The sequence below is a fragment of the Hetaerina americana genome, unplaced genomic scaffold, assembly GCF_022747635.1.
Source record: "Hetaerina americana unplaced genomic scaffold, ioHetAmer1.1.p SCAF_3, whole genome shotgun sequence".
Classification (NCBI taxonomy): domain Eukaryota; kingdom Metazoa; phylum Arthropoda; class Insecta; order Odonata; family Calopterygidae; genus Hetaerina; species Hetaerina americana.
The window spans coordinates 15735336-15755416 of record NW_027286874.1 but is presented as its reverse complement, the minus strand read 5'-3'; the positions used below and the strand labels follow the sequence as shown (position 1 = coordinate 15755416).

General features: G+C 38.1%; 1 protein-coding gene across 1 annotated transcript in view; it reads left to right on the top strand.

The window, feature by feature from the left end:
* The first annotated feature begins 4165 nt into the window (after positions 1 to 4165).
* The window catches only part of Keap1 (kelch like ECH associated protein 1), a 34563-nt gene continuing 18647 nt past the window's right edge, over positions 4166 to 20081 (top strand). The window contains exons 1-2 of the mRNA XM_071587435.1: positions 4166 to 4273; positions 5159 to 5943. Coding sequence (XP_071443536.1) covers positions 5698 to 5943 — 246 coding nt within the window. The 5' untranslated portion in view covers positions 4166 to 4273; positions 5159 to 5697. The remainder of the gene's footprint in view (positions 4274 to 5158; positions 5944 to 20081) is intronic.

Genomic DNA, 20081 nt, shown 5'->3' with positions numbered 1-20081 from the left:
GCAACTAGCAAGTAGAATATATCCAGCACATTAATTTGGGGATAATTACACTATTTCTGAGTTGTATGTAGGTGTCTACCAACCAAAAACTTTTCCATTTTCTATACCAGGTAAGCACCTGCTTAGATAATTCTTAGTATGTTGGAAAACAAATTATGGTCTGTGTACCTGTTTTATATTGTTTGTTTATGATGGCACCTACTTCTTAATAATATATACTACTAATTGAAATGATTTTCTGTTTGTAATAATATTTTGACTATTTTATTTTACTTTCATTTTTAATTAAATGGACAGTCCCCGAAAACAGTTACACATTCTCATCTAAAAGTAATCGTTATATTATTTTGGAAGAAATGTAATGGAAAATAGGGAGTCAACCTATAGATATTTACATTGCTGTTGGCCTAAAAACCAAGAATTTCTCTCTCTCCTTATATTGACCTGGAAGTTCATCTATTTCAGCTCCTTTATCAGATCATAACTTAGTCACCAGCGCTGTAGTTGTAAATCATTAAAATACTTAGTTTCCCCTTTCTTTTTATTTCTTTGTCATTCCATTCCACATGCTTTTTAGTAGAGAATTTTTGTTCTTTGAAAGAAAAAATTAGCAAAGAACAAAAACAACTCCATAATACATCCAACAGTTACAGTGTAACAATTTTGTAAATACAAGCAAATGAAATAATAATGTAAGGACTTGAATACAAAAATATTCTTTCAAAATTAATACAGGAGGATAAATCCTAGGCACTTACTTTCCCTCTTTAGGATTCCACTGGTAACAATTGATATCTAGCCACATCTTTGCCATGGGATTGGCTGAACATCAACTCTTCATCAACAGAAATTTCCTGGAATAATCAGAAAAAAACAACATTTGTGGCTAACTTACTGCGTTCTGGACACTTTGAGCTGACTTTGCATACAGAGGTGTAGATACTTGGGGATGCCAATTATGGTGATTCCATATGGCTGTCAGACTATTCAGCAGAAAACTATGGTAAGAACTATTATTCATGAAATTAGAACTTATTCATTGGTTTCTGAATGAATTTGTCTGTCTCTTCTCAGGAGCTCTTGTAAATTGCCTGAAACTAAATCATACTTCTGTTTTACTATGTGGCTGTATACCCATTTATATAGTGTTATTCAGATTTGTTGTTTATATTGTACATTTGACTCGGAAAGCAATGCTTATTCATATGTGAAGTTACCAAGTTGGCTTTTTGAGTAACTTATAGAGTTAATTTACTTCTCAGGCAACTTTTCAATGTAAAATTTTTATTTTATAAGAATAAAAGTTGGCACATTAATAGTTAATTCGTCAGGCAAAACTAAAACTTCATAAGAAAAAGAGTAAGCTGGTAAGTACCAAACTGAGGGAATGAGAAGATTTCAACTTCAAGGTACTTTTACCCTATTTGGAGAAATATATGTAATTGTTTGCCAGTATATTTAATGATTCATATTTTCTTTGAGGAATTGACTAGTTTGTTTGCTTGAGTTTTTACTTACAAATTAAATCTGATGTAAATCAACTGAAATTAATTTTCTCACATTACATTTTAACTTTGCCAACTTTTACAATTATGTAACTTCTCCAAACCTGCTATTGGTGTATAAGGCCATCGGTATTGCTAGAAACATCTTAAGAGTTATTTTATACTTCATTTATGCTGAAGAGGGGATAAAGGGGAAGCTTCAGAATGTGAGGGATTGTCCATAATGGTCCTATCCCTACCCATATATGTCCTAGTACCAATCAGAAGCTTCAGCAATTTTCAATCAGATACCAATAATTATTTACCATTTTCTAATGGTAGGCAAACGAATAAAATAGTATATTATGCATGTATCTTCCTAGTTGTTGTGCTGCTGGAAATCAATTCCAACGAAAACTGATAAATCCCTAGATAAATTTCAACGGTCGATGAAGCTTGGGAAAAATATGTACATCTTTTTCATTTTTATAAGTGCAATAGCCTGATAATATTCATATTGGGTATTCATTAAAATTTCCAAAATATATCCTAAAGCCATAAAACTGTTACTTTCAAAAAAAGATAGGATAGCATATGCATTGTTCTGTGTACTTACCCAAGAGAAAACAAATGAATTGACTTTCTTTAGAGCTCATCTTTGTCCTTAAAGAAGCCAAGGGGTTCTAGAAAACAATAATAGTAGTAATTTGATTGGAAGGCCAGTTATGAATTATATCAGACAAATATTGAAATATGCCTCCTGTAAGAAAGGAATTCATGAAATAATGAAGAGGCTAGCGGAGTTCTGCAGCAAATAGTATTTGCATCAAAAATGCTAATTGCAGGTTGAGAATTTCAGTTTAACTGTGAGTACTTGTGAGTTGGAATAGTTAACCTCTTTTGAGGTACACTTTTCATTTTTACAAAATTAATCTTGGTGATCTTTTTGGAAACATGGCATTATTTTGCCTCTTATATTTAGGTGAATCTGACCAAATACTTAATTGCCTTCACTTAATATAATTAATGGTTTCTGGCGTAACTTTATGGAACCGATTCATTATAAATAAATGAAAGGACTAGTCCAGTGGATAGAGTGATGGACCACTGACTGGATGGTGTGGGTACGATTCCAAATGATGCCTCTGGGCACCTTTCACCTAAATTGCGTGAATTTTCTGGTTTCAGAACATCCTGGGGAATGACAGGCATCATGAAGAAGGAATTTGTCTCCTTACCTTGATGTATAAAAATCGCTAGCTGTTTGGCTCAGTATTAGTGGAGCCCTACCATCACCTATTGAAAAAATCTTCAGATTGATTACAAGGATTTTTCTGTTTTATACATGATAGGATTAGAGTAACTTCCTGTAGTTACTTTGAGAAAGTACTATTATTTTCTGGTCAGTTGTTTGATTCAATGATAGAGGTCCTAGGGAGGGAAAAATGTATGAATTGACTGATTCATAAAATATTTATCATTGTGGGAGATGCAAAGTTCTAAAAATTCAATAAGCAGTAAGTTGTAAACATCAATGGGTTTGGTAGTCCAATTGTGTGAGCATTAGCATATAAGAAGGGGTCCTGAGATGATCCATTTTCATGTTTGCGGGTCTCCTTGGGTTTACTCAGACTTTAAGATTTTTTAGGCTGGTATGCGTCATATCTTTCAAGGTAACCACAAATGGCATAAGGAAAAGAACTCACCCCTCCAAACCGAAAGTGTGAATTCCTCATGCCATTTTACTTTGCAACATATGAGCTGTATTCTCTCCTTTCAAGCCATCCTCTGCATTGAATATTGTGGTTTTTTGGTGAACAAATAGCCTACATAGAAAATGCTACAGCCATACCAGAGATGGTTGTCAGTTTAACTTATAGAGTGGCATATGAAAGTCATGAAGAAACAAAACTATGTCAAAATATTTAGTGAATGATGAGTGAAGAAACATGTTTGAGAAGTGTTAATTTGTGTCTCAATTAAACACACATCCACGAGAGGCATGTTCACATTTAAGAAATTTTCAATCTTTGAAAAAATGAGATGGAATTGAAATGGGAATTGAACTCCACGAACATAAAGCACTTTAAAGTACTGGGCAAATGGCATTGAACCATGGAGAGTTTAACTTGACCCATAGATGGTGGGAGATTAAAAAATAGTTGAAGAATAGATATAAAATCACAAAATTTTATTTAGCAATCATATACTTTGACTATCCTGCCTACTCAATTTAAGAAATGAAATTTTCATCCTGAAACAACAGCCGGTCTTGGTAAAAAATTCTGTTTGTATTTACGAATATTTTGAGAGTATGGTAAATTTAAGATGCAGCTTTATTCCTTTTATTCCCTCACGCAGGCACTTGAAATAAGCATTAGTTCAGTAGAAAAATACTTCCTCTAATGTGTCATACAAATTAAATGAACTTTCCCGCTTTGTTGTAGTTCAACTTAAGCTTAAAAGAGGGCACTAAATGCCATTCGCTAATTTTGATAAAATAATTTATAAGAAAAATTACCATAAATTTTATATTGATAGAGAGTATTTCCAGTGAAAAACTTCTCTGCCAATGTGATTAACATGCATACTATCTTTATTCTTTTTTTATATTTTAAAACCGTCGGCGTTATCATTAGTCAATTGTTTCCAGATACACATTGCTATGCGTTGCTGTTGGATGTGTCAGCTGGGTTGTTAATGTTGTTTAGGAAGTTTAGTATTGTAATATGCATCTTCTGCGGAAGTAATTCAACCAGTTCAGCCAGTATTCAAGAGGGCGAAAAAAGGTATTCACATGTTATGAATCTTTTTTAAAATTGGTCTGCTTTTTTCATTATTTGTTGATTAGCAAGTCTTTGCACCGCATGTTATAATTAGGTTAATTGACAGTGCTTGCGAACTATTCATGATAATATTAGAAGAAGTTATTTTTTTGGAGCACCAGTTTTGGACTCTGGTTCATATTGTTTACTGCAGTGGTATTTAATTCTCAAATGTATGATAGTACTGAAAGTAAGTTCACAGTATTTTTGTTTTGGTTATATACATTCCTTGCCCTTGTTAGTGAAGTTAGGATATATATCATTTCATGTTGAATCCAATGTTTGTCTTTTGCCCACTTTAATAGTTTTCATAGACTTGTCATAAATAACAGAATAGGTGTGGCTTTATGTTTACTTCTATAAAGTGTAATTTTCACCATGTAGGTTTTTTCATAATACATAACAATTGTTATGGCTTGCCCCAAAATAATTTCGCACTTTATCAATTGGAACACCGTGAAACATTATAAATAAGTCGCAGCTGACTATGGACATATTTTTCGCATGTGATGATAAAGAACGTGACCGTTATCTTGCTCATCTGAAGGGTGTATTTTTTACTCGATCCGATTCCAGGATTTCAATTGAATAATGTGGACGAGTAACGTCCGGTGTAAGTAGTATGTTAATTTGGTAGACTCATTTGGTGTCTTCCATTCTCAATGCCAAAAGAGCCTTAGACTTATTCCCCGTTCTTTTGTGGTTTTCGCCAAGGCAAATCCGTTTATAATTGGTGTATTATTTTACTTTTAGAGGCCACTTTCAAAAAGCATCAGTTAAAGTGAAATGAATCGCGCCTGGATGTATTTTATTTTTTAATATCTTACAATTATCATTTTCTCCTTCCAGGTGAAACTCTCTGAAAACATGGAGCGGTATTAAGGAATCCTCATACGAGTTCGTAAATGACAGGTGTGTTTCTGATCATGTTTTAAGTTTTTCACTGAATGGCATAATAGAAAGCCATCCTGATGAATATTAGGGTAGACCAACTTACAGGTTAGGTCTGCTTAAATACATGAGCATATTTGAAATAACCGCAATGTTTTCAATTTTCCGCGATGAGTTTCGGGGCAACAGGGGGGCCAAGTACAATGTATAATCTTTAGAGAAGCAATCAGCCACGTCGTACAGAAGATCTCTATTTTAGTTCCTGCAGTGTTTTTTGATGATGGGCAGTCGTGTGTGATCATCGAGCAAATATCTTGCATCGATCGAAATCCAACAGGGCCCAATAGAAACTGCTTTGAAACCTACGCCGGTCCCCTTTTGAAAACGGCTTCTCCCCGATTCCTGAACCTAAGTCTCGCATTCTCATGCTTGGGCCGTGAGTTGTGGTCTCTGCTCGCCGCGGAAAAGCGGTCCATTTTTCAATTGTTGGGTGGGCAATGGACCACGGGGATGATGGATCCCTGCAAGCTAGCACTTCCGGCCCCGACCAAGGGGGTGGCGGTGGTGTGGCCAGAAAGACGGAGGACGACTGTGCAGGGGGGAGGGGTGGAAGAGGCGACGCCGCTACGGGAGAGGTGGAGCACCGCCGGTGCTTTCGATCCAACCCCAATGTGGAGTCTATCACCTCGGACTTCGGGGAGATGTCATTCACAATGCCAGCCTATGTTAAAGAGGCCATGCAGGTAAGTCGAAGCCAGCAATTCTTCCTCCTGGAACATCCTTTATTCCATACGGGTTTTTTTATAATATACTTATCCTCTCCTACAACCGACGTTTTATGAGGCCTGCAGTGGGACGAAGTTCGAAAATTCGATTCAGAGTAGTTTTCATGGGAGAAAGGATCATAATTTTGCTGTGTCACCCCCACACCACCAGCAAAAGTGACTGCGTGACTTAACACTTTCCCAACCTCGTTGGCCTTCTCCGAGGTCAATATTTAAGGATTAAATATCTTCGTAGTTATTCCCACAACTTTCTCTTTTACTGATGCTAACGTAGATGTAAGACTGCGGCAGGCGAGAAATGAAAACATCATTCAGGAAACTGAAGGCACTGCGCTTTCTTCTATGTACGATATATTTTAGCTTGTATATATTTTATCCTCCGAGAATAAGCAACATCAGCCCTTGTGAAACCTTCAGTTTGAACAGAAAACGGTCTTTTAGACATATTTTTAGACACGATTAACTTTCATAAGATGTCACCAAGGGCAAAGGTAACATCCATGACTTTTAATAGTATATATCGAAGGACATAAAAAACTATTTATTTATTTTACCGTTCGGTACGTTAATTAGTTCTACATCGATGCTAATTTGAAAACATTTCATCTCTCATTTGTTAGTTTGCTCCCTTTTTGTGCGAACCGCTGGTGCGAAAACCCTCATTCCTCTGCAGGGATTTACAAATATGGTTTATTCTCGACTGCAAACTCGAACCTTTAATCAAATTTAATGGACTTCAGCTCTCTGTGAATACTATATGTCAATTGAATCTTTCGTCGAGACTTGACTATGAAAACAAATTTACCGAAATGCCATTCACACAACGAAACTTGTGTAACGTTGTGCGTACGGATTCACATTTACGTCACATCTGGTTTTCTTTCATTCATTTGCTCTTCCGGATAGTTAGACCAGTGCGAGTGCAATACGTATATTCTTTTTTGAGTGAAATGTTGGGAGATCTTCCACCCGGCTAGGTTTTTCAACTGCCTGCGGGAGACTTCACTCACATTAAACACCAGGATAGCCCTTAATCCTTCTTACATCCTATTTATTTGTTTCCTTCGGTATACTCAAACCCAGCGTGAATGACTTTTCGTCTCGAATACAGAAGCGCGTTGAACACTTAAGGTTACATTCCGACCGAAACGTGTACTCCGAAGCGCTTCGTCGCAATCTGACAAGAGTTCGCGAAAATATCTCACGGTGACTCGGCAAAATTTTTTGGTTCAGCAAAGGTGGTTGAAGGATTCGCTTCTGCTTTTGAGGAAGTGTGGGCTATAGTGTGGGATCCGTAAGGGCGTCGATTCGCGAGGTTTCATTCGTTCGAACTGGTCGACCTTGTGACTCTGGAAATACGGAACCGATGCTCCTAGGCTCTTCACTTACGTAGCTGTCGTATGGCGTCGAAGATAATAAAACGACAGAAAGTATATAAGAATAGAGTGAGAGGAAGGGATATGTTGTAGAACAGAAACCGGAAACCGGTAGAAGTTGGAATGCCCTTTTCCCCTCCTCCATTTCATCATCCTGGAGTCGGCGGCCGCTCCTCGAAAGGCTTTGTTCCTCATGGCGTTTACATCCTCTAACAAACAATATGAATTAATTATGGTTCGAAAACATTACAAAGATTGTACGCGTCCATCATGAAGTCCCAGCCGCATGCTTTTAAAAGTGATTAGTTTGTTTACCACTCACGTGGCATTCTTGAAAACCAGGAATATTAAAATTTCCCTCCCGAAGTACGTAACAATAATAAATGATAAAAAAAAGGCGTTTCGGCGCTATCCCTCATTCAGAATTCTCTAGCGCGTCTTCTAAAGGAAGAATTTACCCCATCAAAATTTCGTCCCCATGTAAACGGCCCTGCGTAATAAAATTCGAAATCATTGACGCTTCAACATTAAGTGATTTTGGATCGTGATTATTTTTAATCTACATTGGTGGCGTCATTTCTATTGTTTCAGCGGACTGTTATTCTGGCGTATTGTCGCAGCTGAAGAAACCTTGTGTTTAATATTATATGCCATTCATTAGTCCAAGGTTTTCGGTACTCCCAAGCGATTAACTGTTTAGCGTGTCAAGTTCTGGCGATTACGCAGTCCTTCAGTTCCTACTAGTTGTCCGCCGTCAAGTAACCGTCTCGCACGTTGTGCGCTTTGTTGTATTTCCCTTTGTACTCTGTGTGAAATTTGCACCTTCAACATAGGGACCTAATTCCTTTCCGCGTGCGGAGCTGCGGTTTTATTCACGTTCTCGTCCTGTATTCAGAGAACCGTTGTGCTTGAGATTTTAGCCCTTAATCGCCCTGAGGCCATCACCCATCCTCTGGTTAGTAGCGACCGCTCTACTCACTTGCCTACCACGTCATCTCCTGGGAGTTATCATTCCAAACGATTTGGATGATAAAGCTTTTAAAAATAAAGAGATAATAATTTTGTCTAAAGAAGTTGTTTGACGCGATGAAAACATTGTTCATCCTATTTGGTTAAACTTTATCGCCCCATTCAAGCTTTTAATCCAATTTATTCAAAAATAATAAATTACATTAAAGACCGGTTACCGAACCGCACTCACCATAATGGGTAAGGTAATAAGGTAATGCTTGCAAGGTAAGATGTTTAAGAAATGGAATGAGGCGTTACTTTGTGGGAATGTTTAGCATTCATTACGATAAAATAAAATCTCTCGGTTAAAAATACTCCATATTAATTCAACTGGCCATGATTTTGACAGTGTTTCTTGATACTTAGGTAATGGTATACGTTCTTGAAGCCATGTTCGGTTGAGGTCATGTTGTGAAGAAATTTACCGAGTGATTTTAATTCATCGTAGTGTAGTTTGAGATGGTTCTAAAGAGAAGTACACCACCATGTCCTAAAGCTTTGCTCTTCGCCCTGGAATATTATCCTTTATGTGCAGACATTCCATCGCCCTAGTCTGTTTCAGGATTTGCGAAGGTACATGCCGTGTCTCTTGTCATCCGTCTATTGTTCTCGACTCCCAACCGTTATCGAAGTGGAAACAAGCGTAATAGATATTTATCACGAGTTAAATGGCATTTAGTTGGAAACTGTCGCAAGAAGCTCAATGGGGTTTTAACGTATGGTCTAATTACTAAAAAAACTGAGTAAGAGAGAGGAGTGGAATGACAGTAGAGGTGGAATCGAGAAAAGAGATCTCTTTGATTTCATAAACTTTCTCGCATCTTGTTTCTTTATTTCTGCACATTCTTGGGCATAAGCTATTTAATTCACATCACACAATGCATGTCCATACATAGGCCATATAAATCAAGAGATTACTCGTAGAATACTGCCGTTTATTTCTCTCGTCATCGCCAGGAGAATTGGGAAGACAACCCAGTCGCCAGTAAATTATTGAAGTAACGGGTTAGAATCTGAGATGGAAACGTGTCTTCCGCTTCACCATGTATATATTGGCGATATTCTCTCAATATTTTTTGGACCCATTAGCAACTCTGACTGTGGGTTAGTAGTCGACAGCTATGCATAGGACTGGCGAATCCGGGCAGCAGTTATAGGGGAGAGTGATTGGAGTAGTGCCTGAGCACCGCTGCGTGAGATGGCCAGCGACAGGGAAATCCGTCGGAAGTCGGGATCGCCGCTACCGGAGAAGTCAGGAAAAAGTGGGAGTATTTTACGGAGAAAGGCAAGATTCCTTTCAAAGCATAGAAAATATTAAGTTTAAATGTGTTTCAAATAATATTTTCCAATGCGAACAAAGAAAAAATAAAAAGTGACAATTTTTAAGATGAGAATGGTTATTCGACCGGTACTTGGCGAGCATCGTTTATCTGCGTGAAAATTCATGTTAATTTCCGGTAACCTTATTTTACCGTTATTTTCATATTTGTTTCAAACTGGGGTATACAAGTAATAATTTTGCAAGGCGTTTACTTTTTCTGAGAGATAACGTCTTCAGTTCCTTTTGTTATTTCTGCAAAAACACTTAGGAGTGACCTTCAAGCAAGGCTTACCATTCTCAAGTAACACGGCAAATGGAGCATTTAAAAATCGATACTTGCGTCGTATAAATGAAACCTAGTTTTTACCAATATTACTATGGGTAATACCTGGTGAACCCAGTAAATCTACGTATCTTTTTTCTTTTGTGACGATTTTTGAAGTGTGGCAATTAAGGAAATTACGTTTTCGCTTGCCACCCTGATTAATTAATAGTATACTAGAGTCATTTTAATTATATTATCCATCGATTAACCGAGCTAGAGGGAAAATATAATTTCCTTTTTTCATCCTAAGTAGCCTAATATGTTGCTAATATCTCATCTAACCTTGGTTATTGGCCTTATTTTGACTAATCCTCCGGTATGCGTAGGTGGGTGTATTTCACTATGAGGCCCTGGTGCATTTGTCTGTAGTTTTCACGATGTACATTATATGAATCAGTTTACTCGCACACTTGTGTATTACTAATTAAATAATTTATGACCCCAGCAAAACACAACATCCCACTCTACATCAAGTCCCTCTTCAGCTCTGAGTACTTTCTTCCTCCCTTCATCCCGTCCAACATCCCTATCCTGTTCCTTCCCTTTCCTCGCTTGCCTAACATTCTCCCCTCAATTACAGTCTTCAACATCCCACTGCCGGTCAACACCCCCTTCATCCACTTTTCCTGCCTCCATAGGATTTCTCCCAACAAACCCCTCTCTTCGCCCACCATACCAAGTACTTCCTCATTTATTTATTTATATATATATATATATATATATATATATATATATATATATATATATATATATATATATATATATATACTTCATCCACTTTTCCTGCCTCCATAGGATTTCTCCCAACAAACCCCTCTCTTCGCCCACCATACCAAGTACTTCCTCATTTATTTATATATATATATATATATATATATGTATATATATATGTATATATATATTTATGTATATACATATATTTATATATATATATATATATATATATATATGTATATATATATGTATATATATATTTATGTATATACATATATTTATATATATATATATATATATATATATATATATACAGGTATATATGTTATACATACAGTCAAACACGAAAACCCGAAATATGGCGAACAAATATTCATTCACATAAGAAATATATTTAAGGATAAAGGATAGGAACACATTTAAAGGACGAACACAGGATAGGTGAGGAAGGCGGAATCGAGCAGATCACAAGCGCAAAAATATTTCCTTGACCGGGACGTGAACACCGGATCTTTCGACTTGCCGGGCCGATGCTCTAAACAGAGTTTTTCTCGTGGAAGTCAAGTCGGTAATGACGTCCAGATATTCCAAATGCTTGTTCTACAGAAATGGAGAATAAAAGTAACAATAGACTACTTAACTTGTATGTTTTGTATGCGCAATTTTTGGACTTCCTTTTTTATTTATGTTCGATTTTATTGTGCTTAAATGAGACTCCAGTGTGAAAATGGGCATTGCCACTGTTTCAAATTACATCTCTATTTCGTCTTTTTATATTTCTGTCTCAGCACTGTCCCCCAAACAAACAAACCCTATTCCCTAAACCCTAGGGTGGTGAAACAAACCCTATTCCCGATCCAGGGAACAGGGTTTGTTTCACCCTCTGGCTTATCTCTAGTTTAAATACAGCGACTATCCAGGGTGTTGTGTAATGATGCAAATTTCAGTGAAGTTCCTGTACGACCTAAACGCCGTACGTGCTAAACGACCTCGTCCTATGGATCACGTGAATGAAGTTGCGACTGACGTCACGATGGCTAAACGCACGTCCGGATTTTAACTTTACGACCTAGTAGCTTCATCATTTGGATAAAGCATAGGTTGGGTATCCAACTTCTTCTTTCCGAAGCGTGCTTTCCAGCTCAGCTGTGAAAAGTCGTACGATTAATCCAATTTGAGCTAATGGAGATCCCATCAGCACTTAGACTTAGTAATTGAGTTGAAACTGAAAGATGAACTTCTCAGTGGCAGCGAAAAAAATACTTGCCTGAAAAATTAATATGCCTATTTAATATGCTTAGTAGCTTTCACGAGGTAGGCGTAGTTGTGGTAGGTATGCCTTGTGAGTATTATCTTCATTTTGCAAATCTTGAGGGTTGCGCATTCTCTCGTTGCAAACGCTTCCCTGTGCATACAATTCGTTTATTAAGCGTGGACCTTTGTAAATAGGTGGTTGTCGAAAATAAACACTGGACGCTGAATGGAGTACAAATTGGAAACGTCTCAAATCACAGTCAGTGGATTGGTTATCGGCCAAAACGAATGGAATTGGCTGGAGAATCGTAATGGTCCTCTATTATATAGTTCATGGTTTTACTCGGCAGTTTAAATTCATGTATATGCACCTTGCATGTCTGTAGCGTAGGTAAAATAAAAACAGTCTGTTGCAGTTCATGGACTGTTCAGCCCTAGTCAATGTGAATGACAACTTGCCTAAAGGTTTGAAATGTTCAGAGGTACCAGTTCCTATACGCTAATTAATTGACTTTAGACGTTCATTCGCGTGTTCACGTTCGACGATAGGCTTATTCGTGATAACGTAGGCGTGACTTTAGTGTAAATATTATTTGATGATGTGTGATGTTTTTATCTCCCTGGCGCTACGCGGTCGTGTGCGAGCTACTATAATATGTAAGTACCATCCTTTTTTCATCCTAAGCTCGATAGCTATAACGTGTAATTTACAGCGTATACTTTTGATTTATCGTTTACATTACGAATGCCCTAAGTAAGATTTTACCGTGGCTAAAAGCGAATTCCCTCGTGCAAGTAAAAAATAGGCCTGAGAGCTGAAGTTAAGGCGAGGTTTTTGGCATTATTTATAGATAGAGAATATATTTTTTTGTTTGCGATCCATTGATGTTCTTATGGATAGTTTTAAGTATTATTTCTGGGTAATTTCTATTGTCAGGTTTGCCCTGAAATACGTCATTTTCAACGTCTTTATTAAAAATTCATCTTCGAAAGGGGCCTTAGAAAAAACTTCCGCCTACGAATGGAACCATCTTCAAGTTTTTTTCCGCCGAAAAACCAGCAGCAAAGACACAATTACATGTAAATTGCTCGGGAGGGCAATATGCGTGTGATTTTGTCATTGGCGTCGTAATTAGAACTCTCTGAAAATCCGTTCAAAAAAGGGAGTTATTTCCGAATGTAAATTAGCAGTTACAGTTTGCAGGTTTTGGATATAAAATCCTTCTCATGACATTCATCATCCACCACCAAGTGTTAGAAATTCATATTACGACGTAACTGACCAGAAATACTATTACATTAGGAGGAAGTATAATAATCTATCCCCACATAAATATTTTATCATGGAAACTTAATATATTCGCGTATTAGGAAGACTTCATCTTCGTGGATGTGACGAGATTAAATTTTCACTATATCGGATTTTCTCTCGCTATTCTTTTTTATGGTAGATGCTTTACGAACGACCTTGGTACAGGTAATTTCGCCTCGAAGTGCTTACTAAACCGATGCCATCAAGTTTCGCCTCAGAATTTACTAACTTATGTATTTCCAGGTAAAATGTTCACGCCTTTCTCATAAATATCATGTCGCGTGGAAACAGACCTAATACCCTAAGTGAGTGGCTAAATAGGATTTCAATCCTATTTTACAGCCGTTCATGTAATCCTTTCGCAACAATAATTTCCCTATTATTCAAATCTCCGTCAAAATATAACTTCCCTCCCTGGCCCATCGCCGAGCCTGGTATCATGGCGGCGGTCAGTCCGAAATACATTCTGTAGTAGTAATTGGGTTTAATATTCTTTTGCGGGTGAATTCTCGTCGTAGCGTTAACTCTGATCGACTCGTACCATGACAACATACTTGTAGCATGTGTATATTGGGCGCAGGGTCCGACTCCCGTGACTTGCATTTTAGCTGGCGAGCGAAGCACCATGTTTCAACCGGATTGTCAAGAGGATTTCGTCGCTCAATTTTTGTGATTTCTATAACAGGGTGCCCAGTCGATCGGGGAAATCGGTAAAACATCGGGGATAATTGTTTATTTAAAAATTGGGAAAAGTGCCCGATCTGTTCCTGTTTCCTCGAGTCCATCGAGCGCGCATGTCCTAGCAAAAACCAAAACTATGAACTGGACGACTGCGGTGACGCCTGTGACGAGAGAAAAGACGAGAGAATTTGTGCGAAGTGCAGACTCACTTTCTAAATGCCTGTAAGAAAAATCGGGAAAGTGGCATATTAGTCGGTGCGATCGAAAATAGCAGGGCATGAGTATCTATAAAAAATATTATTTTATTATTTTTTAGGCCTGGGTTAATTTTCTGTATGCTTCATATCTGGAACCATCAACATTCGTTTTGAACAGAATGTTTCATATTTGAATTCATTATTTGCCACTCCGACGGAGATGTCCATCTAGTCTTCACCTTATTTCCAGCCAGCTTTTATCCGCCTTCATTGCGCGTAAATAATTCTATCCTGCCTATTATTATTTTGGGAAAATATGGGAAAAGGTTACAAATTGCGAGTTACGGCGTGTACCCAGATTCTCTCTTAATCGTTTAAAGAAATTTGCATTGAAAATCATGAGTTTTCTTCGGGAAGAAGTTTTCTCTCGTTTCCCGAATGGTTTCGCGCGGGTAGCGTTTTCACAGATGGTGTTCTACCTACCGTGTATGTTATCACTTACACACATTGCCCAAAATCGCCTCGTGCTGTCATATCTTCCGCAAACTGGAAGGGATAAAAACTAACCACCCCCACTTGACATCTACAAATTCATTAGGTTCCAGTGAAGCTAAATCACAAGGCAACATTAATAGTGTGTCGACCTTTCCCCGTTTCATGCAAGGCTAATAACTGATGTCAGACTTCATGAAGTGTTTGTGCTCGTAAAACCCATCAAGAGCGGCAGTCCCTCTCCACTATGGCGAAAAGCTTTGCATATTCGATTCGAACGTGATAAATTGCTAATGCAATTCGATTCATATTTTTACGAAAGACCTTGAAAATGTTCGTTCCTCCTGTACTCCTTCGAAACACTAGTATTTTTTATCAATTTTACTACCCTGCAAGATACCGCTAAGGTGTGCGGCAGGGGGTGAATACACAGCAGACTGATTAAAACCCGAATATGACCCTACCGTGGTCGGCCGTTTGTTTTTCCATAGAGCATGGGAATCGCCCTATACGTACGGCTCACTGAGATCTTTGCACCGTATAAAATGTGCAGGGAAAGTTAACTCCGCCGCTTTCGCGTAAAATCCTTTCGGCAATATTCCGATAGTGGAGAATCTTCATCCGCTTACGGTCAAGTATCGGGTTTAACGGTTATCGATTATTACGATCCAACACACATCATAGTTAGCCATGTTATTTAGGTTTATTAGATATTCTGTGCTTATATTTAACTGCCGAGGAAGCTAGGTGACGTAAACTTTTGCGGTATCACTAATGTAAGAGGTGTGCATTTGCACTCTCGTCTATTGTTAAGCATGTTTGTTATGTATCCGAAAGGGTATCCTCGACGCTTGGCATAAAATTTGTATTTTCTTCTAAATGGAGTGGATAAGAATTGGAAAGCTTAAAAAAATCAGAAATGGGTATTTGCTATCAATTGTGTATTTTTTGTATTTTGTAGTATCCTGAAAGCCACACGCCAGGGTGTGTGGCAGGGGGTGAATACACACCAGACTAATTTTGACCCGAATATTTTTAACCCTTACTGCGGTCGAACAATGTTATTAAGATCCCTTATCGTTCGTGGAAAAAATAGCATCTTAAATCTATTTGTTCTACACTTAATCTCTCTAATTTTATTGATATGATCTCGCCTACCGTAGTACGATGGGGGTAATGATACATTTTCAACGTCATCGCTGAAGAGCATTCATTATTTATGCATTTCTGCATCATCGCGCCACTGCTAGATCCTTTCAATTTATGCAAGAGAACAATTGTGAATTAAAAGTGAAATAAATTGTCAAGCCACAGAGCAACACTTTCGTGTGGTTGATGTACGAGGCATATGTAATAATAACATCGTTTGACTTGCCATCAGAATATATAAAGCCACGAAAACCAATCGTCTAACAAATATATTTATGTACGTGATGTGGACGGCGTGAGAGATAGGATCGTAAAAGTGTGTGATGTCTTAACGGTGCGTGATCTTGGACGGAGTGTGATGTAGGACGATGCGTTGCTTTGTATGGTGTGAACCTGGGCCACGTGTGATGGTACAGGTACTGTAGGGGGAATTTGGAGAATCTTTATGTTTCATTGTTTTTAAATGTATTTTGTTGCATTCATGCTCTTCTTATGCATCAAAAGGGTGCATCACTAGACCGTGGCCACCGAACTATTTGCCTAATTGTAACGAAATGTATGTAATAATAATAATAAGAGCTCATGTCAAACCGATTTATAAATCTATGTTCAATCTACTTTGTGATAATAGATGTTTTCAGTAGTTTTACAAGCTCCAGTTGACACAGATCCGTGATTTCATCTACAGCGCTAGACGTGACCCATATTTTAAAAATTTGTGAAACCCGCAAGTGAAAAAGTTCGAATGTTTGTCTACCACCAATGCCCTTTCTCTCGAAGAATGCCCTTATCATGTGTATCTTGTTCTAAGATTCCGGAAATTTGAAATATTTTTTAAACGTTTGACCAAGGAATGCATTGGCCGTTTAATCGCGTCATTCCTGTTTGGTAGTAGTAGTAGTTTTTAGGGGAGGCGATCGACAGCTGAGGTCATTTGCGCCATAGGGGATGGACAGGAAAGGATGAAGGGTGGAGAGAAACCCGGCGTCGGCATTAGCCTACTCTTACGAAAGGCGCCAAGGGGTCCGCAGTTTCCTTCGAAATATTCAAGCTAATATTTGGGCCCCAGGAACCAACAAAAAGGCTTAAAACTACCTACAAAAGTCCAGGTAGAACAAAAATCGCTATTGTATGGCACAAAGTTTCCGCTTTTGACAGTTGTGAATCGGCTTGTATCAAATTTATCGACTATCGTTAAAATGTTAATTTCGAATTATCATAGTCACTGCAGGTTATCATTCCAAGTTATAGTTTTTAGCAGCTCTCCAAGCCGTCCAATTCCATGTCATTTTTTTCATTGATTCACGTATTGTTAAACAGCCGTCTTCAATCGCTCTCTTCTCGCAGTTGATCTCTGGCTATCCTTTGAAGTTCATCCATCCTCTGTATGCTCTCTAATGTTATGGCTTTCAGTAAACTGTATGAACCACATCGTATGTCCAATTAATTCCACCCCTCTTGATAGTGTCCGTGTGATTTCCGTTTCTCTCTGCCACTCTTCCATTTTTTCAATCGTTTTGAATCACAGCGTACGTAGAAAATTTTTTGGAGGCATAGTGCTTGGCACTATGTACGTTTTTGAAACTTTTCTAATAAATAAAATGCAAATATTAAATCAGAGAAGTAGCAGTGGGACACCTTGTTTGTCACTGAGAGTGGAATTCTTACTGGAATCGGTTGTCATGCTGGTCCCACCGTAGCTACCTCCTATTTAAGCAATGCTGCCGCAATTTTATAGCCCTCTGCGAATTAAGAAAAGCTCCTATTCACAGTAACCCCCCGTAGTCATAAGCTCACCGAGCGAAACGGAGAGGGTGACGTGATCAGGTGACTGACTCAGTGAAGCGTTTCGGCTGACAATTTGCGATAGGGTACTGGGGACGTCAATTGTTTCGTCACTCGGTGATGGTGCGTGCTTCTGCACTGAGTGTAGCGATAAGCCTCTGGCGCTCTCGACGTTTCCTTTACTTTTCTTAAAAGTGAAAAAGCGTATAAATATGAATTGTTTACTCCTTATATTTTTGTGCCTACACTCACTGTTTCCGTTTATCTCGTCCCAGTAAGGCTGTGCCTTCTTTCCGTTTTAATTGGATGACTTGCTGATTTTATTTGGATCCTTGAATGAGTTTCCTGTTGGTTGAAAACTTGATTAGTGCTTTGATGATAAGTTTTGCGGTCACCAGAGGAAATTTACGGGTGTTTTTTATTAGGTCGAGCGAGCGGTATATTTAATCCAGGTGTATTTTTTATCTCACTTTTTTCACAGTTTAGGTCACACTTCCTTACTTAGCCGTTTGTTGAAGCAGCAGATAATATATGTATTACGTTTTCAAAGCTTCCACTGGTATTAGTTTTTTGAAGATTCGTAACCTCATTAGTTTCATGTGGCTGATTAGTCGTGTGCAGCATTTTTTGATCTACTCTTTTCAATCATTATTAAAAGAGTCCATCCAATTAAAATTTAATGTTCTGGAACTCGAGACCTCTTCTTTACACGTGGCTCTCTGGTGGTTATGTAAAAAAAATGGCTTATGTGGGTGATTCCACACACCATCCCGGCATTAAAGGCCTAATTGTATAGCTTATATTTCCGACGTCGAACACATGAGCTTTGCCCTCGCGTCCACGCCGTCACTAGTACCCGCAGTGAGTTTTCCTTATTTCGTATCTTAGCCGTCACCGTGACTCATCGATTATGATGCTCAAGGTTTTTCCTTCCTCCGCGTTGCCTTTGAACGTTACGGTATGCGGGAGCGAGTGTGACACTTTCCTTCCTCGCGGAAAGGGCGATTCATTCTTTCTTTTCTTGAGAAAAAGATTCCACGCCGTCTGTTGATGGATGCTTTGCGTTTCTGGTCAGACTTCGTTGAATAGGAAAATCGTAAGCGTGTGACGTCGGTGCGGAAGTTTACTTTGGCTCAAGTAGTACCGATGATCCTCAACAAGCAAGTGTGTGTAACTGAAACACCCTTGTCACCCTAGTGTTTTGACTCGTTATCGAGATTTCCGGCGGACCGTTCTCTTAGAAACTGGGACATGAAAATCTAAATGATAATGGACAATAATATTAGTTAATATATCTCTTTTTGCTTTTCCCAAATCATTCGGAATTTTAACATAAAATATAATGCTCATTACAGTTGATCAATTCTTTACTGCTGTACAACAGCCCGCCCATTTATCACCTTAACTGCTAATCTCTTCGCTTCTTCATATTTCCTTACCACATCATCCATTACTTGCGTGTGGATAATTTATCCTTTGCATTCCTCATTAATTCTTCCCTTCTCTAATTATTCCATTTTAGTCTTCAGTTAACAATATCAACTCAATGTTTACCCAAGTAGTTTCCCTCCACCCTCTTTTAAATGTATTCTTTCATTGCCAGTCAAATATGAACCTCCTCATCAGTCAAGGATTCTCTTAAACGGCTCAATCTATCCATTTTATTTTAATATTCATCTTTAGTACGATAATTCATTATTTCCTAATCTTTTATATGTTGGTGAAATAGTTCACGTCTCGCTTGGGAAAAGTAAACGTGTATCATTCATTTGCCCGGGGTGCGTCCTGATAACTTCATCATTTTTCTTTGCTTTTCTACGTAAGATATTCAAACTATGATAAAGATATCTGGGTTTCCTTACGTGGTTGATCGAGTTCATATTTAATCGTTAATTAATAAGATTCTGTACAGAAAGTGGTCATTCTTCAGCACTTCTATGCGCATGCCCATTTCAGAATTTTAATTGGAACCCCATAGGCTAACTCACTGAGATTTAATTCTTAAATTGGTCGTATTCATTATTTTTCTCACGTACCGGTTTCTTCATACGAGAGATTCTCTTATTTCGGGAGATAACTGGATTTTGGCGTGCGACAGGTTCTTCCCTTATTCCCATTGCCGTCTGCAGCCTTCCTTTTTTTTGGAGGATAAAAGCTTGCAGGATTCCCCAAGGTAGAGTCACTAATAGGTAATAGATAAATACTATTTCTATTCATTATATTATTCCACGGAAATAAGGAATATCTAAAACAAATTTCTATTTTTGTTTCTCTAACTGTATTTGTTGCCCGTTTTCAAGTCGTGAGATATATTCCGAAGACATTGAGTAATGTAGGGATTTTACCGAATTAAGTTTCCTCCTTGGGTGCCTGTTGTTGAGGAAAATGAAAAAATGACATATCCAGCTTCCCCAGGTAAAATGAAAAAAAATGTTACTTTTGACCCTTAGCAAGAAGTCAATTGGAATCTGAAATACGG